This window comes from Diabrotica virgifera, chromosome 8 (genome assembly GCF_917563875.1).
Source record: "Diabrotica virgifera virgifera chromosome 8, PGI_DIABVI_V3a".
Classification (NCBI taxonomy): Eukaryota; Metazoa; Arthropoda; class Insecta; order Coleoptera; family Chrysomelidae; genus Diabrotica; species Diabrotica virgifera.
In genome coordinates this window covers 215,849,547-215,876,045 of record NC_065450.1, presented here as the reverse complement: position 1 = coordinate 215,876,045, position 26,499 = coordinate 215,849,547, and the positions used below count along the sequence as shown (strand labels likewise).

The following is a 26,499-nucleotide window of genomic DNA, read 5'->3' as shown; positions in this document are numbered from 1 at the left end:
CCCAATAATAATCTTCAACAATAGGTTTGTTCTAGCAAACAGTCAAACTAGTCAGAAACCGTCAGCAAACAGTTGGTCAGTGAGAGAACATAATACAGTCACCAGTGCTATCCCCTCTACTCGCACTGGTCGACTATTCGCTGATAGTTTCAAGCCGTTTGAAACTGATGCTAGAACAAACCTATAGTTTATTAATCTGATTTTTCTCGTTTATAATGATTCCATTTTTATTTTTTATTTGGTGTATTTGTTGTCGGCTTTTGCTATTTAGAGTTTTTAACACTTTCATACTCTTGTTTTTCTCTATAATTTCGATTTTTTCGGTATTGTTGTCCCTCATGTCTTGTCTTATTGCCTTATTAAGTTCCTTATATTCTAATGAATTTCGATCCATGCAGCTTCTGTATTTAATCATCTGATGTGTTTCTGTCTTTAATTTATTATTTTTGGACTTCGGCATCCTAACCATTCAGTTTTTTGATTGCAGTAAGTTAGATTGCAGTATGAGTCGTAGTAAATTTGTGTAAATAAAGGTTTAAAGAAACTAATAATAAAATTTTATCTTTTATTTCTATCACAAAAATTATAACACTAAACATTAAACTAGAATATGGTAAATGGCTTTAACTATTTTTCATTTCATCACAGCGATAATATGCCACTAACTTAAGAATATAGTACAGTGGGTATTTTACCGTCCAGATGGGTTTAGAATACACCCGAAAACATCCGCGAATAAAATTATTCAGTACGTCAATTTTTGTATCTAGTCTAGGATTATAAATTCGCAAGATATTGGTTCAATAAAGGTTCAACTTGGCAACAGGTGGAGTCTAGTAAACTACAGTATAGGTCGACACAAGTAGCTGAAACCTTCAAGGTCATTCTAGGGAATGAATAATTTCGTTTGCGAAAGAAAAATGTAAATCTAAAAGTTTTAATAGAATAGATTATTTGCTAATATTCCTGACCAGAATTGTAGCAATACGTTTCCAAAGTGTTTTAAAAACTAGGTACCGTATTACGTGTTTTCCGACGTGTATATCTAAACCCACTGTTTTAATCGCACAAAAATTATGGCTAAAAATTTAGCCATACTGTCTAAATTGCTAAACAATTTCTCATTGTACGTAGGCGGTCCGATAAGTACTCAGCCTCTCCGCCCGATAGCGCCACTATCGCGAAAGAAATCTACTATCGTATAATACTAGACTAAGAGCCGCTATAGGTGAAATTTGCTAATCATTTTAGGCACGATAAGACCCTATAACTTAAATAGTAGGACCTAAAAGAAAACGTATGAAGACTGTGCTATCCATGGACGTATAAAGGTGCCATCACTTTTCAGTGGCACATGCGTCGACAGTGGCGCAGCAAACTTTCCACTTACGGACGGGATAAATAAATTAAAAGGTACCCTTCCTCACTCCTAGAATTAAGTTATATATGTGATTTCATTTTCATTTTTTTAAGTTAAATGTGATTAAAAAATAAGGCTCAGCGTAATTTTAACCCACCACCCCCTTTTCCCTTCCCCCACTATCAAAAACTTCATTTTTCGTTTTTATTTTTTTTATGTGAGATTCAATCAATTTTAAAATTTCAAAAAATCCACACGAATAGTTGAGGCTCTTACAAAACATGTCTATTTTTTATAGACCCCTAGGTTGAGTGTACATAACCTCAAAAAAATTGTTTTTTGGAAAAAAGCGTATAACTTTTTTTGGGGCATGGCTGCAGGTCTAATTTTTTTTAATCTTGAGTATTTTATCAAACACTATATTTCTAATTTTTTTCAGATTTTTCCATAAGGTTCGTCACCTTCAAAAATGCAAAAAACTGTTTTTTAGGGGGTTTGAACTTTTAAATGTTCTAAAGGATTCAGTTATTTTAATTTACATACAGAGAGGTCCTAAATTATGGAATAAATTCATTTTCTCTAAAATGGACGACTATAGAGAAAAGTCCGGAAACAGGTCGATTTTTGTTTTTAAATTACAACTTTTTGACATATATTTCATACTAGTGATGTCATCCATCTGAGCGTGATGACGTAATCGATGATTTTTTTAAATGGGAATAGGGGTTGTGTGGCACCTCATTTGAAAGGGTTTTCAATTCTCTATTCAGTAATACAAACAATAATATTATTATTTATACAGGGTGACCAAAAAATATTTTTTGAATTAAATTAATTGACGCAAAAAGAAGAATGTATGCAATTTATTTAACTCAAAATACATTATAGTGCTGTCAGCAAATACAAAAAAAAATGACATTGAATAAAATGAAAAAATTTGACAAATAAACATTACTTTTCGCTTAAATTAAATCACAAACAGCCTCCCACCTACCACTTGGCAGTTTGAACATTTAATTTAAGCGAAAAGCAAGGTTTATTTGCCAAATAAACATTTTTTTCTATTTTGTGACAGCGATAGAATGTATTTTGAGTTAAATAAATTGCATACATTTTTCTTTTTTCGTCAATTAATTTATTTCAAAAATTATTTTTTTGGTCACCCTGTATAAATAATGATATTAATGTTTGTATTACTGAATAGAAAATTGAACGCTCTTTCAAATGAGGTGCCACACGACCCCTATTCCCATTTAAAAAAATCATCGATTACGTCATCACGCTCAGATGGATGACGTCACTAGTATGAAATATATGCCAAAAAGTTGTAATTTAAAAACTAAAATCAACCTGTTTCAGGATTTTTCTCTATAGTCGTCCATTTTAGAGAAAATGAATTTATTCCATAATTTAGGACCTCTCTGTATAACCTATAAAAAACATTGATTTCATCTATTTTGAGGTCTATAAAATTGGGAAAATCCCCAAAAAACCACTCAAAAAACAGTTTTTCGGATTTTTGAAGGTGACGAACCTTACGGAAAAATCTGAAAAAAATCAGAAATATAGTGTTTGATAAAATACACAAGATTAAAAAAAATTAGACCTGCAGCCATTCCCACAAAAAAGTTATGTGCTTTTTTCCAAAATAAAAATTTTTTGAGGTTATGTACACTTAACCTAAGGGTCTATAAAAATAGACATGTTTTGTAAGAGGCTCAACTATCCGTGTGGATTTTTTGAAATTTTAAAATTGATTGCATCCCACCTAAAAAAAAATAAAAACGAAAATTGAAGTTTTTGGTGGTGGGGAAAGGGAAAGGGGGTGGTGGGTTGAAATTAAGCTGTCTTATTTTTTAGTCACATAGAACTTAAAAAAATGAAAAAAAATTAATTCTGGGAGAGAGGAAGGGGACCTTTTAATTTATTTATCCCGTCCATAAGTGGAAAGTTTACTGCGCCACTGTCGACGCATGTGCCATTGAAAAGTGACGGCACAGTATAGGGCTTTTCATCGACTGTCATTTGTTTCGAGCTTCTGTCATGTGTCACATAATATTAATATATCTACGCCATACGTCTCTAGTTTGTATCATTGTTATATACCAATAACGTATGACGTAGATATATTAATATTATGTGACACATGACAGAAGCTCGAAACAAATGACTGTGAATGAAAAGCCCTATTCATACGTTTTCTTTTAGGTTCTACTATTTAAGTTATAGGGTCTTATCTTATAGGTCTGTAGCGGCTCTTAGTCTATACATTCTTGTAGACGGCCTATATCAAAATCTCAGCCAAATGGGACTCGTAGTTTTGTTTTGACAGCGTGTGTCAGGGGAATTTAAGACAAATAAAAAAAGAGCAATATCGGTCGGTTATTCTATTCTTGTTTTTGGAAGGGAAATTGCGCATTGGAATCAATGAGAGCTTGGTACGGCAACTCTTCTCCTTTGATGGCGAAAATTGGTTTAACAATTTTCAACGTAGTTGCACGTAGGCTTTTGAAAAGTCACACCAAGGTGCTCATAAAAGGATTATCATGGAGAATAACGTAAAAAAATCCACGATCTCGTATTGTCTGAACGCCGACTGAAGGTGCGCGAGATAGTTGAAACAATCTGCATCTCAAAAGATCGCGTGTGCCATATCCTGCATGAAATTTTGTGCATGAGAAAGCTGTCAGAGCGATGGTTGCCACGTTTGAACACTCAGGGCAGCAAGCGCAATCATGAAACCACTTCCAAGCAGTGTTTGAAGCTGTTTAAGGGTAATCCGAACGAGTTTCTACGTTGCTTCATCATTGTCGACGAAACATGGATCCACTGGTGCATACCAGAGACCAAAGAACAGTCGAAACAGTGGACGACACCCTGCAAATGTCCTCCGAAAAAGGCGAAAACAATCCTATCAGCCAGAAAAGAAAATGGTCACCGTTTTCTGGGATTCACAAAGTGTGATTTACATTAGCTTCCTGAAAAGGGACAAAACGGTAACAGGGATTTATTATGCCGCATTATTGAGTCGATTCGACGTCGACTTGAAGAAAAAAACAGCCCCATTTGGGGGAAAAAGTGCTCTTCCACCATTACAACGCGCCGGCTCACACCTCCTCCGTCACCATGGTCAAATTGGTCGAATTACGCTACGAACTACTGTTCCATCCACCGTTTTCTCCAGATTTGGCCATGTGGGACTACTTTTTGTTTCCAAACTTGAAAAAGTTACTCGCCGGGCAGAAATTTAAGTCGAATGAGAAGTTCATCGCCGCCACAGAAGCCTACTTTGCAGACCTCGAGAAAACGTATTTTTCAGACGGGTTAACCTTCCGATGACCAACTTTTTTTTGTTACACGGATGACCAACGGGGGTAAAAAATGACCCCAAAATGACCTGGAATGAATGTTTTCAGCATTTAAATCTTCATCTAACAATACATCCTCGTTTTCTGATACTATTTCATCTTCTATATCATTATCAAAATCGTTAGCAGTAATAATTTCCTGTAATTCAGCCTCAGTAAGATATTTGCGAGCCATATCTTATATGTACACAAAATACTAAGAAACTATAATAATATACGCCAGGAAATATTAATAATGACTAACTGTAGCAGACAGGAATGTCATGATTCGTACCTACATAACAGGCACCACAGTCTAAAAATAGATTTTGATAACGCGCAGTGTAAAACTACTTGGAATTCCACATAATAGACGGTATTTTACCAAACATCAACTTTAGAATATATTTTTTATTCGTAAAATATAGGGTTTTTTTTTATTTCAAAATATGAGGATATCTAGAATGATATAAAAGTCAAATAAAAAAATAATGAGTAAAAAATTGAAATTTGAATTTATTAAAGAAAAACATACGCCGGGGTTCAAATTTACCCCCTTGGTCATCCGAAGGTTAAAGAAGTTGAAGCATCGCTGCATCAAGTGTATTGAGCTAAAAGAGACTATGGTCAGAAATAAATCACCACCTTTCCCAAAATGTCCGTTTTTCTTTTGTAGGCCAAGTGCTTATCGGTCCGCCCTAGTACTGAGAAATAATTTGTTCTTAAAAATTGTTCTCTTTGTCATCTTCGGGAAATGCAGCCTTCAGATGTTTACTAAAGTTATATGATATGGTCTTGAGAGTAATAAATCCTCCGAAGAATCTCCTTCCCTTGTGGAAGATACCGGCGCCACTGAGAGGTACTGGTTGGAGGGACTCGACTCTCTGGGCATCCCAGAACGGTACCGTGGTCTGCGCTGCGTCCCTGTCTATGTCCGTGTGGGTAAGCTCGATGTAACTGTCTGGAGATGATGTAGGGATCGATGGGGATGTTGTTCTGGTTGGGATGTCGGGGGAAACTAGCCATACTTTTTTCCTGAAACAAAAAGTAAATCGTTGATGATTATTTAATTTATGAAAAAAAGTGAATGTCTATTTAAAAAATAAAGGGTACCCCCCGTTAACACAGGCGAAATGCCCTCACTGCCAGAATTAATTTTTTTTCATTTTCTTAGTTCTATGTGATTAAATGATGACACTTAGTACGTTCTTTAAAGGTAAAATATTGTAAAACCTCTAAATTTTAAAGAACCGCTTGGATTGACATGAAATTTGGCCTGCACATAGCTAAGTGAGTTGCCCTAGGGGTGAGTTTCACCTCCTTTTGGGGGTGAAAAATATATGTTCCAAATAAGTCCGGAAATGGATAAAATGACTAATTCTAAGCAACTTTTGTTCTATAAAGTTTTTTCACCAAGTTAATACTTTTCGAGTTATTTGCTAGTTAATATGTTAACTTTTTTACACAATAACCACGTTTTCAGAAGGTTTTTCGCAAATAACTCAAAAAGTAAGTAGTTGGTCGAAAAAAAATTCTTATCAAAAATATAGCACGTAAAAAAGTTAAAAACATGACGTATATATTAGGTCACTATACCTAGTAGTAGCAGAGTTATAGCTAATGAAAAATAGGTTCATATTCGTCAAATTCCAAATCGAATATTTTAACGTGCCATAACCAAAAAACGAAGCACTTTTTTGGGCAAAACTCATTGTAACTTTTTTAAAGTGTTTAAAAAATGCTTATTTTTGTTTTTTTTTTAAATTTTTTTAGCATCAAAAGTAAACAAGTTACGCTCAAAATAAAGTTGGTCCCTTTTTTTTGGTAAGACATCGGGAAAATCACCCCCTAATTAGCATTTCAAATGAACTTAATTTTTACCACTTCACAAGTTTTTTACTCGCGTATGTATTGATCATATGATCTGTAAGTTTCATCGGTTCAAAGTCCTTATTTTTGAAAGAGCTGTTGTTAAAAGGGCTTGAACGAGTCACTTATCACGAGTGTATGCAAATTTAGAAACACCGAATCTTAACCAATTTTTGTCTTACAGAAAAACAAAAAAACACAAAATATTCAGAAAAGTAAAGCCGACTTTTTTTATTGTTTAAAATTTTTAGTATCTCTAACAATTTTTAAGTTATTTTGAAAAAAATCATTTTTTTCAAAATTAAATTTTTAAAAATTTTACTTTAAAACTAAATTTTTTCAAAAATAAGCACTTTGAATCAATGATACTTACAGATCATATAAACACAATATAAGTAAAGTAACTTGTGAAGCGGTAACGATTAATTTCATTTAAATTGCTAATTGGGGGATGATCTTCTTGATTTTTTTTGCCAAAACAAAAGGGACCAACTTTATTTTGATCGTAACTTGGTTACATTTGATGCTAAAAATTTTTTTTATAAAAACAGAAATAAAGCTTTTTTAAACACTTTAAAAAAGTTGTAATGTGTTTTCCCCAAGAATGCTTCATTATTTGGATATTTCACATTGAATTATTCTATTTGGAATTTTTCGAATATAAACCTATTTTTCATTAGCTATAACTGCTTTTGCTATGTATAGAGACCTAATATATACACCGTTTTTTTCACTTTTTTATAGGCTATAGTTTTGGTAAGAATATTTTTTTCGACAAAATGGCTACGTTTTGAGTTATTTGCGAAAAACCGTCTAAAAACGTGGTTATTTTGTTGAAAAATGAACATATTCACTTGCAAATAACTCGAAAAGTATTGATTTGGTGAAAAAACTCTATAGAACAAAAGTTGCTTAAAATTAGTCAGTTTATCCAACTCGGGGACTTATCTTGGACATATATTTTTTCACCCCCGAGGTGGGGTGAAAGTCACCCCTAGGGCAAAAGTACACATCGGCACCATATCACTTTTTTTCTTTGACATGTTAGCTATGCGTATGCCAAATTTCATGTCAATCCAAGCGGTTGTTTAAAATTTACAGCAAAAACCGTTAAAGAATGTACTAACTCCCCCTACCACCAAAAACGTCATTTTTTTGTTTTTGTTTTTTTTTCGGCGAGTGCAATAAATTTAAAAATTTCAAAAAAGTCTCTTATACTAAATTACTTCACAAAAAAATACATTTCTAATTTTTTTCATATTTTTCCGTAAGGTCCTTTAAAAATCCGAAACCTGTTTTTGTGGTTTTAGGGGGTTTTTGTCCATTTTATAGGTTTTATGTAATTTGAAGTAACTAAGTCCTTTAGGACATTCAAAAATTGGACGAATCATCTTTAAACCCCCGGAAAAACATGATTTTTCAAAACTCACAAAAACTCTTAGCAGCTCCGAAAAAAGCTCCTTTTTCGAAAACAATGCATTTTTAGGTTGATTCAAGCTATTTTGATCTCAAAAAATATTATTAATCCCTCAAAAAATCGAAAAAACCTTTAAAAAACATAGTTTTTGTGAGTTTAAAGGTATTTCGCCCAATTTATGTCCTATTGTCCTATATTTATAAACGACTGAATTACTTCAAATTATATACAGGGTGTTTCATTGGGAAACGGAAATACTTTAATGGTGAATAGAGGTCACCGAGCCGGTTCTAGATATACTGCATTTTTTCCCTACCGACTTTTATAACCGAGTTAAAGGGTGTTTTATCGATTTTGCCCATTTCTTTCCTAAGCCATAACTTTAGAACCACCCTGTATATTTTTTTGATATTTGGTACACATATGTCACATTCAAAACCCAAACTACCGACATCCTAACCATAAGAAAAATCCAGGTCCGGATTAACAAAAAATTATAAAGTAATTGTGACCTTAAAACAACACCCTGTATATTTAAAGTTTGAAAATCTGTTTGCATATTTGAAAAGATCACAAAAAAGTAAGTTTAATGATTCGCTTCAATTTTTCGGCCAGACAATTTTATGACTTTAATTTTGAAATTATATTGAATTTTTTAAGAACTCTGACATTAAAAAGCAGATATTATTAACTTTTAGTTATAAATTATTACAGTTAATGAATAAATACTCATTTTAAAAATAATCAATACTTATTTACCACATTGGAACGACCCAATTACCAATGACAAGAAAAATCCAGGTCCGGATTAATAAAAAAATATAAAGTAATTGTGACCTTGAAACAACACCCTGTAGATTGAAATTTTGAAAATTGGTTGGCGTTTTTGAAAAGAGCATAAAAAACTGCGTTAAAAGGTGCATGTCAAATTTTTGCACAGATAATTTAATTACGGCAATTTTGAAATCATACTGATTAATTCTGTCAAGGTCACAAAAAGCTGCCAGAAAAATGAAGAACAATCCCAATGTAATTAGAAAATCGATTCGAAATCTTTTAAAACGAGCAAGGAAATTCATCGAACAATATGGCGGACATTTTGAGCAACTTAGATTCACAACACAATCATAGTTCAAATATTTTTAATTTATGTTAAATTGTTGAATTGTTTAAACGAATTTTTTTTTTATTCGATATAGCTGTTTTTTTAATTCTTTACTAAGGGCCGGTTGTTCGAACGCTAATCAACAATGATCACTATCAAATATTTAATTACTGTCACCAACTGTCAATGTCAACTTTGATTGGGTTGCTGAAAACATAATTGATTATAATTATGAGATAAGTTAATCAATTAACATAACAATTATTAACATAATTGATTAACTAATTTCATAATTGTAATCCATAATTATGTTTTCAGCAACCCAAACAAAGTTGACATTGACAGTTGGTAACAGTAATTAAATATTTGATAATGATCATTTTTGATTAGCGTTCGAACAACCGGCCCTAAATCATTAAAATATCCCAATTCTCGCAATTCTAATTTTTAATGATGTAAATAAGTATTAAGTATTGTTGTTCTGAAGCTATTTTCTTGTGGCATTTTTACAATTTTAAATATTTATAATGGGAAATAAGCCACAATATTATTAAAAAATGATTTTTATTAACGTTTCGACGCCCAAATCGGATGCCGATGTCAACGGCACCCGATTTGGGCGTCGAAACGTTAATAAAAATCATTTTTTAATAATATTGTGGCTTATTTCCCATTATAAATATTTAAAAAAGTATTAAGTATTTTGAAATAAGTATTGATTCATCAACATTAAATTATTAAAAGTTAATAATACCTGGTTTTTAATCTCAAGAGTTCTATAAAATTTCAATATAATTTCAAAATTGATGTAATTAAATCAACGGCGAAAAATTTTTATGATCTTTTAAAATGCGCAGACAGATTTTCAAAATTTCAATATACAGAGTGTTGTTTCAAGGTCACAATTACTTTATATTTTTTTGTTAATCCGGACCTAGATTTTTCTTGTCATTAGTAATTGGGTCGTTCCAATGTGGTAAATAAGTATTGATTATTTTTAAAATGAGTATTTATTAACTTTAATAATTTATAACTAAAAGATAATAATACCTGCATTTTAATGTCAGAATGATTAAAAAATTCAATATAATTTCAAAATTAAAGTCATAAAATTGTCTGGCCGAAAAATTGAAGCGAACCATTAAACTTACTTTTTGTGCTCTTTTCAAATATGCAAACAGATTTTCAAACTTTGAATATACAGGGTATTGTTTTAAGGTCACAATTACTTTATAATTTTTTGTTAATCCGGACCTGGATTTTTCTTATGGTTAGTATGTCGGTCGTTTGGGTTTTGAATGAGACATGTGTACTAAATATCAAAAAAATATACAGGGTGGTTCTAAAGTTATGGCTTAGGAAAGAAATGGGCAAAATCGATAAAACACCCTGTAACTCGGTTATAAAAGGCGGTAGGGCAAAAAATGTAGTATATCTAGAACCGACTCGGTGACCTCTATTCACCATTAAAGTATTTCCGTTTCCCAATGAAACACCCTGTATAACCTACACAAAAACCTTGATTTTATATATGTATGTATTTTAAGTCCACGAAATGAAGAAAATTCCATAAAGGGGAATTTTGAAGGTGGCGCATCTTGCGAAAAAATCTGAAAAAATCAGAAATTCTTTTTGAAAAATGTACTAATTAAAATAAATTAGACCTACAACCATCTCCAAAAAAATTTACCTATGCGTGTGAATTTTTGAAATTTTTAAATTGATTGAAACTAAGCAAAAAATAAAACATTGGAAGGTGGTGTCGGGCTAAAATTGCGATGAATCTTATTATTTAATCATAATATAGAACGTAAAAAAAAATTAAAAAAAATTTAAAAAAATTGAATTCCCATGAGGTAATTTTGCTCATCTTAAAGGAGGGTACTCTTTGGTAGTCTATTCTTTCACGGTTTTTGCTCTAAATTTTAAAGAACCGCTTGGATTGACATGAAATTTGGCATACGCATAACTCACATGTCAAAGAAAAAAAGTGATATTGTGCCGACGTGTGCTTTTGCCCTGGGGGTGACTTTCATCCCCTCTTGGGGGTGAAAAAATATATGTCCAAAACAACTCCGGAAATGGGTAAACTGACTAATTTTAAGTAACTTTTGTTCTATAGAGCTTTTTCGCCAAGTCAACACTTTTCGAGTTATTTGCGAGTGAATATGTTCATTTTTCAACAAAATAACCACATTTTTAGACGGTTTTTCGCAAATAACTCAAAAAGTAAGTATTTTGTCGAAAAAACCGTTCTTAGCAAAAATATAGCCTATAAAAAAGTAAAAAAAATGGTGTACGCGTTAGGTCTCTGGATCTCGTAGAACCAGAGTTATAGCCAATGAAATATAGATTCATATTCACCAAATTTCAAATAGAATATTTCGACGTGAAATATCCAAAAAATTAAGCACTTTTTGGGGAAAAACCCATTTTAACTTTTTTAAAGTGTTTAAAAAAAGCTTTATTTCTGTTTTTACGAAAAGTTTCTAGCATTAAATTTAAGCAAGTTACGCTCAAAATAAAGTTGGTCCCTTTTGTTTTTGCAAAAAAAAAATCGGGAAGACCACCCCCTAATTAGCAACTTAAATGAAATTAATCGTTGCCGTTCCATAAATTATTTTACTTATATTGTGTTTATATGATCTGTAAGTTTCATCGATTCAAAGTGTTTATTTTTGAAAAAATTTGGTTTCAAAGTAAAATTTTTAAAAATTTAAATTTTGAAAAATATGCTTTTTTTCAAAATAACTTAAAAATTGTTAGAGATACCAAAAGTCTCGAGATACAAAAAAAGTCAGATTTGCTTTTCTGAATATCATGTATTTTTTTGTTGTTCTGTTAGACAAAAATTGATCAAGATTTGGTGTTTCTAAATTTGCATACATTCGTGATCAGTGACTCGTTCAACCCCTTTTAACTACAGCCGTTTCAATAATAAGGACTTTGAACCGATGAAACTTACAGATCATATAAACAATATATACACGAGTCAAGAAACTTGTGAAGTCGTTACGATTAAGTTCATTTAAGATACTAATTAGGGGGTGATTTTCTCGATTTTTTTACCAAAACCAAAAGGGACTAACTTTATTTTGAGCGTAACTTGTTTAATTTTGATGCTAGAAATTTTTTTTATAAAACAAAAATAAAGCTTTTTTTAAACACTTTAAAATTAGTTTAAATGAGTTTTCCCCGAAATGTGCTTCATTTTTGGTTATTTCACGTTAAAGTATTCCACTTGGAATTTGACGAATATGAACCTATACTTCATTAGCTATAACTCTGCTTCTACTAAATAAAAAAACGTGATATATTCACTATTTTTTTAAATTGTTTATAGGCTATATTTTTGCTAAGAATGCTTTTTCGACAAAATACTTACAATTTGAGTTATTTGCGAAAAACCGTCTAAAAGCGTGGTTATTTTGTTGAAAAAATGAACATATTCACTGCCAAATAACTCGAAAAGTATTGACTTAGTGAAAAAACTCTATAGAACAAAAGTTACTTTAAATCAGCCAGTTTACCCATTTCCTGACTTTGTTTGGACGAATATTTTTTAACCCCCAAGAGGGGGTGAAAACCACATATCGGCACAAATATCACTTTTTTTCTTTGACTTGTTAGCTGTGTGTATGCCAAATTTCATGTCAATCCAAGCGGTTCTTTAAAATTTAAAGGTTTTGCAATATTTTACCGTTAATGAATGGACTATGGTTCTTTCGAGGTTTTCTACATATTTTGTCCAATTTTTCTGTGAAGTATTAGCAGGAAAATCTTAAATATGTTGCCTATTAAACTAATTTTAGGGAAATATCACAGTGTTATATATTATGTTGAGTCCACTATTCTACTATAAAAGCAGTGCAAATGAAATATCACTGTAATGCGGCTTAGTTCGATGTGAATATAATACCATATATGACCCCATATTAGAGTGATGTGACATGGTAATTTATTTAGGTTATGGTGATTCTAAACAAACCATCAAACAAACAGTTTAGTACATCTTTTATCAGTTTAAACTCTTCCGTAACCGTGCATATTACTTATTCTTTGGTTCTTATATTGTAACATTTTTTATTTGTCTTCAGCGTACTACTAATGCCCTACTGACAGTTTGTGCGCTTTGAAATCTTTTTTTGCTGCTTTTTATCACCAACCTTTCAAAAGCACAACACGATTTCCATCGCAGGTTAAGAAATTGAATTTGTAATATAAATTGAATCCCTTAAGGAGGGGGGTATGGTATTTTTGATTTTTTTTTTTTTTTCGATTTTTCTTATTGGCTTATTCGATTGTAAATATTTTCAAGAGTATACCATTAAAATTTCAAGTTAATCCGAACAAAATTGACGGAGATATGGATATATACAAAAATTTTCTTAGTATTATTGACAAAACTACATTTTTTTAAACGCGTTTTCTGAAAAACATGTTTTTTTGAGGCGGTGTACATCATAACTCAAAAAGTAATGCACCGATCTTTCTGAAATTTTGCACACTTGCAAACATGTTTTTTTGAGGCGGTGTACATCATAACTCAAAAAGTAATGCACCGATCTTTCTGAAATTTTGCACACTTCTTTTTTAGATATTTTACTAGGTAGTGACGTCGAGTTTTTGCTTATTTTAACAATTTTTTTATATTACCATATTTCTCTTTACCGAACACACTTCACTTTTTTTTTCTTTTTTCGATTTTTTTACTTTAAAGTTATACCATGAATTTAAAAATCAATATAATCATAAAAACTCGACGTCACTACCTCAAGAAACTCTTAAACTAAAATAATCTTTTTGGTTTGTGTGTTTCGGATGATTCTGTCCGAAGATATAGTGTACACCGCAAATCATCTTTTTTTTTTGGATCGTCTACTAAAAAATGACGCCACCACTTCATTTTAAAATATTTTTGAATAAAAATTTAACTGAATAATCTTCAAGTGTTGTTCTCTAAGATAGCTTTTTACCCATTTAACTTAACGCCACCAATTTCAACGGAAAACTTTTTAAAATTATGCAAAAAAACGCAGAATTAACTATACCCCCCCCCCCTTAAGAGAATTTATACTTTCTAAATTTTTGTGTTTTTACGTCATAAAAGATTCATTAGTATCATAGAAATACTGTCCTAAAATTGTATTATGAAATTCGAAATAGGAACGAAGGAAATAACAACGCGCGTGACGCCTGACGTGTGTAGCTTCAACTCGGCAATTTGGTTCTAAAACTTATAAAGCGAGTATTAGTCCAAGTAATGAAGCTTAAAATAGGACAAAACCTCGCAATTTTTACAGAATGGATCGATTTGCTTGAAAATTTGAGAATAAGTAGTGAATGGTCCAAGGATCAAAATCTATATGATGCGGAAAGGCGCTTTGACCATGGGGTGGTTGCCACCCCATCACGAGTGTGGAAATGTTTTATTATATTTTGACCGCAAAAGTTGGTAAAAACATTCATTCTAAGCAAAAAATGTTCTATACATTTTTTTGATAAAATTAATAGTTTTCGATTTATTCGCTATCGAAAGTGTTAGTTTTATATTAAAAAAATTAATGTTTTTAATCAGTTTTCTGCAAATAACTCAAAAAGTTTTCGTTTTATCAAAACAACTTTGCTTAACAAAAATGTACCTTTTGAAAAAATAAACAAAACCGTTTTTTTTAATTTTCTTTAAGACCAATAGTAATCAAGCTATACTTTATTATATGTTAGCTCTTCTTCGTCAAATGCTAAATATTGTAGTTTCAAAGTCAAAAGACGGGAAAACTATGCATTTTTCGAGGATAACTTGTTTAAACTAATTTGAAGAAAAATATCTATCTCCAGAAATCAAACAAAGTCTTTAGCTCAAAAATTAAGTGGCTTATAATGAAAAGAATGTCAGACCCTATATTTTTCAGCGAAAAAGTGATTGAAAGCAAACCCCTAATCACCACCCTGAATAAAATTAGTCATTGACCTTATTTCGTCTTCTTTACTTATGTATTATTAATAGGTTTTAGAAGTTTAACTGGTTTAGAATGCTTAGTTTTTAAAAAAATGGAGTCAAAAGCAAATATCGAATTTTTGAAGTGTGGTAAAAAATTTCCTTTTCTTCAGAATAGAAAGATTATCATCATAGATACGAAAAAATATTTAAATATGAAATTGTAGCTTATTTAATTCCCAAGAACTTGGTTTGCAAAAATTTTTTCTACGGTAAAAATTGAGTGAGCTATTGACAATTAAATCTTGTAATAACATGCAAAAATCACCTTTACCAACCCTTTCAAAGTCACCACTTTTTGCGACTGAGGATTTTAAAAAAATTTAATATTAATAGTCTTATAGATCTTGTAAAAACCTACCAAATTATTTTTTAACAAACTTTCTAAGATAAAAATTAAAAAGGTTGCGGTTAAAAAATCAATATATTTTTTTGATAAAAAAAAAAGAAATCCAATTGGAAGCATAATAATGTAAGTTAGCTTTGCTTTTAGTCATTGGCCTTATTCATTCTTCTTTATTTATGTATTATTAATAGATTCTAGAAGTTTGACTGGCTTAGAATGATTAGTTTTAAAAAAAAAACTGGAGTTAAAAGCGAATAACGACTTTTTGTAGTTTGGCAAAAATGCCATTTTCTTCAGAATAGAAAGATTAGCATCAGATATACGAAAAAATGTTTTTATATGAAATTGTAGGTTATTTAATTCCTAAGAACTTGGTTTGAAAAAATTTTTTCTACGGCAAAAATTGAGTGAATGGTAAATGAGTATATATCAAAAAACATTGATTTTTTCTGTATAAAACTAACAATTTCGATAGCGAATAAATCGAAAAGTATTAATTTTATCAAAAAAATGTATAGAACATTTTTTGCTTAGAATGAATATTTTGATCAACTTTTGCAGTCAAAATATAATAAAAAATTTCCACCCCTACGATGGGGTGGCAACCTCCCCCATGGTAAAAGCGCCTTTCGGCATCATATAGATTTTGATCCTTGAACTATCCACTACTTATTTTCAAATTTTCAAGCAAATCGATCCATTCTGTAAAAATTGCGAGGTGAAATGCTTCGGTTCCTGGACTATATGTGTTTCATATTATCGACATTTATCGAAAATTATTGTTTTGAAAATTGGAAAAATGCCTGAATCTGGTAGTGAAGACAATTTAAAGGTAATCAGTAATCAGAAAAACAATTAAAAGTGCCAAAAAAATTTTTTTGTATACCTCGAGACTTTAACAATTTATAAAAAATTATAACTATAAATACACTCTGGGCCAAAATTAACCAACCACCTTAAAAATGGGTCATTTTTGATGTCTCGAATTTCCTAAACCTGTTGTCCGATTAAGTGATTTTTTTAATATGTCATAGCATTATTCTTTAACAATGTCGCTGTAACCATATTGTTGCTAAACAGGCAAATTTTCATTGTACACCGAGTGTACGAATCAAACTGTGTTTTTTCCTCAAAGTTGAATATTCCACCCTATGGAATATTCTAGTATTTGTAAAATATTGAAATTAAAACCCAACTATAGCTTCATATTTTCTCTACATTCTGTTTTTTGATTCATTCGCTTATGTTGGACCATAAAAAAGTTAGGTACTTTAACAACTAGCCATGTTTTTCATCAATACAGGGTGTTTTTAAAAAAGTATGGCAAACTTTAAGGGGGTAACTATCTCCATGAAAGAATAATGACAGTTTGCTTTATAAACGTATGTCCGTAAATGCTTCGTTTCCGATATAGAAGGTGTTGAAATTTTTCTTACAAACTGACTATATTTATTTATTGCTTTAAAACCGGCTGAGATATGCAAATGCAATTTGGTGGGTTTTAAGACGTAGTTATTCCACATTTTTTGACATACAATTAAGAATTTAATATTCACCATTGGCGCGCATACGGGTAATATGTGCTTTGACCAGTGTAGGCGTGTAGTTTGGCCAGAAAGTGTATACGAATTGGTAATTTTCTGAATTTTCTAATTTTCTTGTTTGATTTCCGAACGTCTATAAAAAGATCAACTAACTTGGTTTGTTTAGAATCAAGACCTCAACACAGAACAAAACATGGCGCCCTAACGTTACTAATATGTGTATAAAGATCACAGAGATAGAAAATGACACAGTTAGAATCGAAAGATGAATCTTGTGCGAATGAAGTACCTACTCTAGAAGCATTTACTCACTTCGGCTTTTGATATCCCTTTTTCCTAACAAAAGAACAAAATTATAGAAAACATTGCATGTTAGTGCAGATTATGTGAAAGAGACTCACCTTGGGTTCTTGGTGGCTGAATCAGTGTTGGCGTTGTCTTTCCAGATACTTGTACTAGTAGGGTTGATAAGTTTTCCAGTGTCGAAATCGAATTTTGTACAGTATATTTCGAAATTAAGATGAGAACCAATTTCTTTAAATCGTACACCTGCAAAAGAAATATTACATTAGTATGAAACTTGATATAGTCCAGAGATCAGTGCTCCACGGAGTTTTATAAGCAGAATTGCTTATAAATAGGAAGAAGAAGAAGAAGAAGAAGAAGGTTCTTGACCTAATATCCTTAATATTGACTGAAAGAAAGTCACAAGGGTTGAAAGAGTCACAAAGTATGTAACGTAATGCGAAGAAGTAACTTGAAGTAATACGAAGGATAGGAAAAGACATTTTGTTAACGATAAAACGAAGAAAACTCTATTTGGGTGGCCTGATGAGAGGACATAAATACGCATTATACCCCAGGCTGTGGGTGAAAAAACGTGATATAATTCAGGAATTTTTGAAACCTATCAGGTGTTGTAAAGGACGATGCCATTAATAACTTCTACTAAAATGTAACCAAAAATATTGTGCGCTTTTTTTTATTGCGATTTTCATTTGTTAAATTTGCAATTTTTAATGATTTTTCATTTTGTAGCTTAGGATATTGATTTTAGAGAAAAACTTTTTAATATAAAGTTGTAGTAAATTAAAAACCTACAATTTGAGCTATGGTAAGTTTAATTTCGTTAATTGGTTATTGCAAAACAGCCTGCGAAAGGTCCAAAATGGCCGTTTTTTTACAATTGCACTATTTATTGTACAAATAATTTTTTTATTTTTTAAAGCTTTAAAATGAAGATCTTTCAATTCCAATCATAAAAAAAAAATTGTAAAGCCAGATTAACGAATTTGTTGCTTAGATATTATAAATTGTTTATCCCAAGAGGTCAAATGTCGAAGGCCATAACTTTCTCCAATCTCTTTCTAAAGAGTTATATTGTCATATTCTGATGTAAATAAATGCGTAAAACATTTTTAAACCTCTAATTTTTGGTTTTGAAAATAAGGGGGCAAATTTCGTTATAAACATTTAGAGCTGAAGCGGCCCTGTACATCCTATGAGTTTTTAACTTACAGATTATTGTTGCTGAAGATGAATCGAAGATTTATAAAAAAATAAAAAATTTCTACGACCAACTGAAGCCGAGATAATTTTTGGGTTTGAAAATAAGGGGGCAAATTTCGTTATAAACATTTAGAGCTGAAGCGGCCCTGTATATCCTATAAGTTTCTAACTTACAGATTATTGTTGCTGAAGACGAAACGAAGATTTATAAAAAAATTTAAATTTTCTACAACCAACTAAAGCCGAGATAATTGTTTTTTTTTTTCTTAAATCGTAGTGCCTTTATTTATAACAATTAAGAAATTATTTTACAGTCATTGACTAAAGAAAGACTTATATTATCTTAAAATAAAAATTATTATAAAATATAATTACATTTAATTATTAAAAATTATGTTTTAAATCGGTGCTTTTGCAAGCGGCCGAATTTTGCAAATCGCCCGGCTCGCTTCAAATCCGCGCGCTTGGAAAATTTTTACGTAACTTGTATTAAATTTTGACAGAAAACAATTTAATAATATTACCATTATAATATACAGTCTATTTACCACTGTATTTGTTTTTCTTGATAAACTTTTATATGTGAAATCCAAAAAGAATAGTCACTACAAGAAGAAAAACTGTTATATTGTATATTATAGTAAGAAGTAACATTATTATTATTATATTTATATAACAATGAAAAAATTAAAAATATAGTTATATATTTCATATATATGTATCATTTTTGTAATATTATTTCTTCAGAAATGAAAGTTCACATATAAAAGTTTATCAAGAAAAACAAATACAGTGGTAAATAGACTGTATATTATAATGGTAATATTATTAAATTGCTTTCGGTCAAAATTTAATACAAGTTACGTAAAAATTTTCCGACCGCGCGGATTTGAAGCGAGCCGGGCGATTTGCAAAATTCGGCCGCTCGCAAAAGCACCGATTTAAAAAAAATTAATAATTAAATGTAATTATATTTTATAATAATTTTTATTTTAAGATAATATAAGTCTTTCTTTAGTCAATGACTGTAAAATAATTTCTTAATTGTTATAAATAAAGGCACTACGACTTAAGAAAAAAAAACAATTATCTCGGCTTCAGTTGGTTGTAGAAAATTTTTATTTTTTTATAAATCTTTGTTTTGTCTTCAGCAACAATAATCTGTAAGTTAGAAACTCATAGGATGTACAGGGCCGCTTCAGCTGTAAATGTTTATAACGAAATTTGCTCCCTTATTTTCAAACCCAAAAATTATCTCGACTTCAGTTGGTCGTAGAAATTTTTTATTTTTTTATAAATCTTCGTTTCATCTTCAGCAACAATAATCTGTAAGTTAAAAACTCATAGGATGTACAGGGCCGCTTCAGCTCTAAATGTTTATAACGAAATTTGCCCCCTTGTTTTCAAAACCAAAAATTAGAGATTTAAAAATGTTTTACGCATTTATTTACATCAGAATATGAAAATATAACTCTTTAGAAGGAGATTAGATGTTTCACCAACTCTCTACGATTTTTTTTTCAAAAAGTTATAGCCTTCGACATTTGACCTCTTGGGATAAACAATTTATAACATCTAAGCAACAAATTCGGTAATCTGGCTTTACAATTTTTTTTATGTTTGGAATTGAAAGATCTTCATTTTAAAGCTTTAAAAAATAAAAAAAAAGTAAAAAACGGCCATTTTGGACCTTTCGCAGGCTGTTTTGCAATAACCAATTAACCAAATTAAACTTACCGTACCTCAAATTGTAGGTTTTTTAATTTACTACAACTTTCTAGTAAAAAGTTTTTCTCTAAAAAGTTTTGATTTTTGTGCATCCATCTTATATCTTTTAAATCTTAACCAACTAGCCAAATTACAAAAATTACAGAATCGTGGAATGAGGATCATTTTACGTACAAGTAGATTAACACCTGTTACATTGATGTTGAATACTTTGCAGTGGTTTTCTGTATCGCAACGTCTTTTTTATTTGACCATGATATTGATTTTTAGAATTGTACATGGATTGGCACCTAAATATTTTCTCGATCTTGTTAGTTGCAATTCAGATATTCACCCTTATTTTACGAGAAATTCTAATAATATTTACATCAGCAGAACCAATACTACAGGTGCTATGAACTCACTTCTCTATAATGGTTTTGATAATTTCAATAAGTTGCCAACAGAACTCAAGTTGAAGACCTCAATTAACATGTATAGGAAAAATTTAAAGAATTATGTTGCAAATCGTATTTAATGTCTCATGTGGCTTCTAAATGTGTTTTTAACTACGTGTAGTTTAATGTAATATTTTGAGTAATGTAGTATTTTTAATGCTTGTATTGTAATGGAATATTTTAAGTGTTTTTTGTTTTTTGTTTTATTTTTATTATTGTGACTTGGATATTGTATCTTAATAACACTTTTCTATTGTCAAATAATTTAAATTGTATATACATATTATAAAATATCTCAATTGTAACTGTATATTAGGGTTACCTAATTTTGAATAAATTCTTCTTCTTAAAATCAATATCCTAAGCTGCAAAATTAAAAATCATTAAAAATTGCAAATTTAACAAATGAAAATCGCAATAAAAAAAAGCGCACAATATTTTTGGTTACATTTTAGTAGAAGTTATTCCTGGCATCGTCCTTTACAACACCTGATAGGTTTCAAAAATTCCTGAATTATATCCTGAAATCGACCTATTTTTCACCCACAGCCTGGGGTATTACTTCAAAATATAATGAAAGAAAAAATAGAAGGATAACGGAATCCAGGCCGTAGAAGAATGTCATGGTTGTGGAATTTGAGAGAGTGGTTTGGCTGCACCACTAATGAACTTTTTAGGTCAGCTGTAAACAAGGTCCGGATAGCCTTGATGATTTCCAATCTCCGATAGGGGTGGCACAAGAAGAAGAATAATAAAATGCTAAAAACTCCCAATGGATTGCAAAAAAAATGTTCAGAACAAACATTTTCGGACCTATCAGTCCATCATCAGTGAACTCGTATACTTGCTAACTAGTCCCAGAACCAAACAATGGTTATAATTTTGATTCAATCTACATTCTAAAGTAGTAAAATTGAAATGGCTTAACGCCGATGTTAGTGGATAACCTCCGGGAACATGATGAAACAGACACACTTGGCAGATATTCGTGGCCCAAGATGGTTGTGTAAAGTTTTTTTATAGGGTTTTATTGTTTCATCATGTACCCGGAGGTTATCCACTAACATCGGCGTTAAGCCATTTCAATTTTACTACTTTAGAATGTAGATAGAATCAAAATTATAACCATTGTTTGGTTCTGTGGCTAGTTAGCAAGTATACGAGTTCACTGATGATGGACTGATAGGTCCGAAAACGATTTTTTCGATGTTAGAGTTTATGAAACAATAATAATATATTTCAAAAAGTAAAGAAATCGTGATAGATCGTGAAAGATATTTTTTGTAAACTAACAGATATAATGAGTATAATCAAATACATTAGACTTTAATACATACAACTCTTGACATTTCCCATTGATTTTGAGGAAGCAAACAAAATAGCGCCATCTAGTGGTATGAGTTATAACCACAAACTATGCATTTAAAAGAAAGGTACTTTTATAGGATTAAATCAAAATACAAATTTAGTTGTGAGCTATTTTCTTTACTTTCATATTTTTACTTTTTAATTTACATAATTTTTCCTTTTTACTATCGTTAATTTTATTTACATACGCTTTTATTAAAAGATCAAAATATTTATCTATAAAAGTTTTGTGACAATTTGTAAGTACATACATTTTGGAGAGTTTCTTGTAAGTAACATTTTAATTTTAAATTATATTTAACATTTTCAACATTCTCTTGTATATAATTTTGAAAATACCTTTTAATATATATGAATTTTATCTGAAGCTCCCTTTATAAGTTACACCTAAATTTTACGCTATGGGTGTATCCTTAGTCATAATAATAGAAAATAAATTTTCTATACAGTCTGGGGTTAGCCTTCTTGTAAAAAGAAATTGCAGCTAAACATCCTCTCATCGGGGTGAATGGAGGCAAAGTAATAAACTTTTGACTTAATTTTGTTGCCATCCTAGGTATTTGCTGAGAATCCATTTTACCGAACCTTTTTTATAAGACATTTTGTGTAAAAATATAAACACAATTTACCAAGATCAGCTAATTATTTATCCAAAAATTAACAAAATTAAATTTGTATATTTACGTTGAGAAAACGTAGTTTAACTCAAGCCGGCAGAGGCGCTAGTGGCAACATGCTCAGGGCTGCTTTATCCATTAGGCAACATAGGCAGTTGCCTAGGGCGGCAAATTATGAGAGGGCGGCAAAAATTCTGTACAAAAAATATTTGTATATAAAAATTAAAATCGAATAACATTTAAGTACATCGTACATCCATCAATGGAATATAAGTGGGCATTCATTTCTAGAAAACAAATTGCATTTTCTTAACACTATTCATTCCAAAAAGGACAGAAGTCGTAAATTTAGGGATTATTGGGCCGTCGGCAGCACCGCAAAGGCGGCGGGCGCACTGTTCTATAATTTTTTTAAACTCCTTTTGGGTTATTCGTGGTTGAAGATTTGCCATTTTCATTGAAAAATGTCGCCTTTTCGGACGGTTTTTTGCGAATACCTTAAAAATTATGCATCTAGCGAAAAAAACTATATAAAACATTTTTGTAGCTTATGAAAAATCAAAGAGATTCGTTCCTTCATAAGTCTTCTAGTGATAAAATAAAAAGAGATATAGTAGGTGAAAAGAATTTTTTTGTGCATGCTCAAATGGGTGTGTTCAACTTAATAACAGAGAAATGGTCGATTTTAAGGGTATAATGCTATCAATATCTTTTGTAAGTACTGCCTGAAAAGACCTTTAAAACGACGGCACTATTAAATTTCGATTACATTCAAACTAAGCAACAAAAAAGGATGATTAATTTATTTTAAGATAAAATGCAAAGTACCTATGTATATTTTAACCCCTCATCCACCAGATTTAAATGCATCGTTTTGCTTCTACAATACTTTTTACTGTAGTGTTATTTCTATGTTCAACAAGTTGGACGGGTTTAAAATATATGGTTTTTGAAAAAAATAAGATCAAATTATAAAGAGCATTTTTAATTTTTTTTAAATCTTCCTTTTTCTTCTAAATTTCTCTATGTAACTCGAAAATGATAATGAGATAAGTAATAAAAGAAAAATAAAATACATTTTTGTAAGGTATTTTTTACGTATCTCTTATCACTTTCGAATTACATGGAGAAAAAGAAGATTTTTAAGAAAATTTAAAAATGCGCTCTATAATTTGATCTTATTTTTTTTTCAAAAACTATTCATTTTAAACCCGTCCAACTTTTTAAATATAGAAATAACACTATAGTAGAAGGTATTCTAGAAGAAAAACGATGCATTTAAATTCTGGTGGATGAGGGGTTAAATATACTTCTCATTTTTCCTTAAAATACATTAGTCATAAGTTTTTTTGCACCGTATCTCGCTTAGTTTGAACGTAACCGACATTTAACAGTTCTCGTTTTATAGGTCTTTTCAAGCACTACAAAAGGTATTCGTAGCATTATACTCCTAAAATCGACAATTTCTCTGTTATTTTAATTTGAATACACCGATTTGAGCATATGCACCAAAAAAATCTTTTTTTATTAAAACTAGAAGATTTATGAAAAAATTAATCTCTCTGATTTTTCATAAACTACAAAAATGTTTTATATAGTTTTTTTCGTTAGATGCACAATTTTTATGGATTTCTCAAAAAAAACACCGAAAAGTGTCAATTTTTAATGAAAATGGCAAATTTTTAACCACGAATAACTCAAAAATATTGAGTTTTCAAAAAAAATTATAAAACAGTTATTGCTTAGAATTAGGTTCTCTGACCACTTCCGGTATTAGTTTGATAAAAAAATGTCCACCCCCGAGAACGGGTGGGAACCATCCCTAAGTTAAAAGCGTCATAGGATATAGCGTAGACTTTGTTTCTTGAGCTATTCCCTACTTACAGTGAAAATATCTAGTAAATTGATGCAGTATTCGGAGCCAAATACCCTCACTGACTGCACTAATAGATACCTATATCATTCATACATGAATGCATTCACTTAAGGTTCATGTGGATACCACAATAAAATCACCAATCACCAATAATTGACATATCTAAATATTTAAAGAAGAGTGGATTGAAATATATTTTCCCTAATTTTGATATTGCTTTACACATTTATTTGTGCTTCCCAGTTGCCAACCAACGTGTCCGCTGAAAGGTCATTTTCGAAAATGTCAAGAATTTAAAATAGTCATGAAAATAATTTCCGCTCAAGTATGACGCAAGAACGTCTTAACAATTTGTCGGTTTTGTCCATAGAAAGTGTCGTAACAAAGGCGATAAATTATGACAACATTATAGATTATAGATGATCAACTATTTATAATGGGAAATAAGCCACAATTTTACCAAAAAAAGATTTTATTAACGTTTCGAAGCCCAAATCGGGTTTCGTTGTCAAAATACAAAATACTACTTTTTGTATTTTGACAACGAAACCCGATTTGGGCTTCGAAACGTTAATAAAATCTATTTTTTGGTAAAATTGTGGCTTATTTCCCATTATAAATAGTTGATTCTATTTTATTTTACCAAAAAAAGATTGTATTAACGTTTCGGATCCCAAATCGGGTTTCGTTGTCAAAATACAAAATAGGTACTACCTTTTGTATTTTGACAACGAAACCCGATTTGGGCTTCGAAACGTTAATAATTTTTTTTTGGTAAAATTGTGGCTTATTTCCTTCCCATTATAAATAGTTGATTATAAAAATGCCACAAGGAAATAGCTTCAGAACAACATTATAGATGATTTTTTCAAAGAAAAATCAAGAAATAAATCTGATGTGATCGAACTGGAATGACAATTTTTATGTATTCTTATTTAAATAAAAAATCTGCTTGTAATTTTTTTTTCGCAAAAATGGTACATGCTTGAAGGGCGGCTACTAGAGAATTGCCTAGGGCGTGAATTGACCTAAACGCGGCCCTGAACATGCTTCCAGTTTTCTGTGGGAGTTGGATGTATTATAGTCTAATGTATTTGCTGTGACTTACCTGTGAATACATATCCATCGTCAGCTTCTAAATCATCCAGATCAACAGCTCTCTTCTCCCAACTGAAAGTATGATAGTCTTGTCCACTATAGATTTTTCTATCGGTTATTTTATAGTCTTCAACTGGTACCCATCGCACGGTAGCGGCATCTATATTACCTCGTGGAAGTAGTTTACCCTCCTGTATTTGTACATGGAGGATACGGTTTTTCTTTATAAATCTTAAGCCGACCACAACCCTAAAAATATTATTCTTGTTGAAAAGAATCGGTTGGGAGAAAGCATACGATAGCGATCCAGGAAACAACTGTGGAAAGCGTAATGAGAAGGATGCACGGTAGAGAGAATTGGGTGAATATAACACAAAGACTGTATAAAGAAACACAGGTCCAAATAAAGTAAGGCAATGAAATAACAAAAACAATAATCATCGCAGCAGAAGGTCTCAAAAAGGGATGTGGTCTACCATCTACACTTTTTAACATATACACAGATCAGGCTTTGAGAAGATGGTATAGAACTGTATGTAGAAAATGATGGTATAGTTGTACTTTTTGCTGATGACCAAGTCATTTTTGTCATATAGGGACTCAAGAAAAATATGTGTAAGACCGAATACTTATACAGGGTGTAACAAAAATACAGGTCATAAATTAAATCACATATTCTGGGACCAAAAATAGTTCGATTGAACCTAACTTACCTTAGTACAAATATGCACCTAAAAAAAGTTACAGCCCTTTGAAGTTACAAAATAAAAATCGATTTTTTTAATATATCGAAAACTGTTTGAGGTCTCTTATTGAAAACGGATATGTGACATTCTTATGATAGGAACATCCTAAAAAGAAATTATAGTGAAATTTGTGC

The 26,499-nt window shown here is 30.9% G+C and overlaps 1 protein-coding gene across 5 annotated transcripts in view; it reads right to left on the bottom strand.

Annotated features, from left to right (window-relative positions):
- Positions 1-551: 551 nt before the first annotated feature.
- Positions 552-26,499, bottom strand: part of LOC114329424 (uncharacterized) — a 132,070-nt gene continuing 106,122 nt past the window's right edge. For all 5 annotated transcript variants that reach the window (XM_028278518.2, XM_050658823.1, XM_050658821.1 and 2 more), the window contains 3 exons: positions 25,630-25,868; positions 17,388-17,535; positions 552-5,742 (listed from right to left, as the gene is read on the bottom strand). In XM_028278518.2, the coding sequence (XP_028134319.1) occupies positions 5,430-5,742; positions 17,388-17,535; positions 25,630-25,868 (700 nt within the window). In that variant the 3' untranslated portion in view covers positions 552-5,429. The remainder of the gene's footprint in view (positions 5,743-17,387; positions 17,536-25,629; positions 25,869-26,499) is intronic.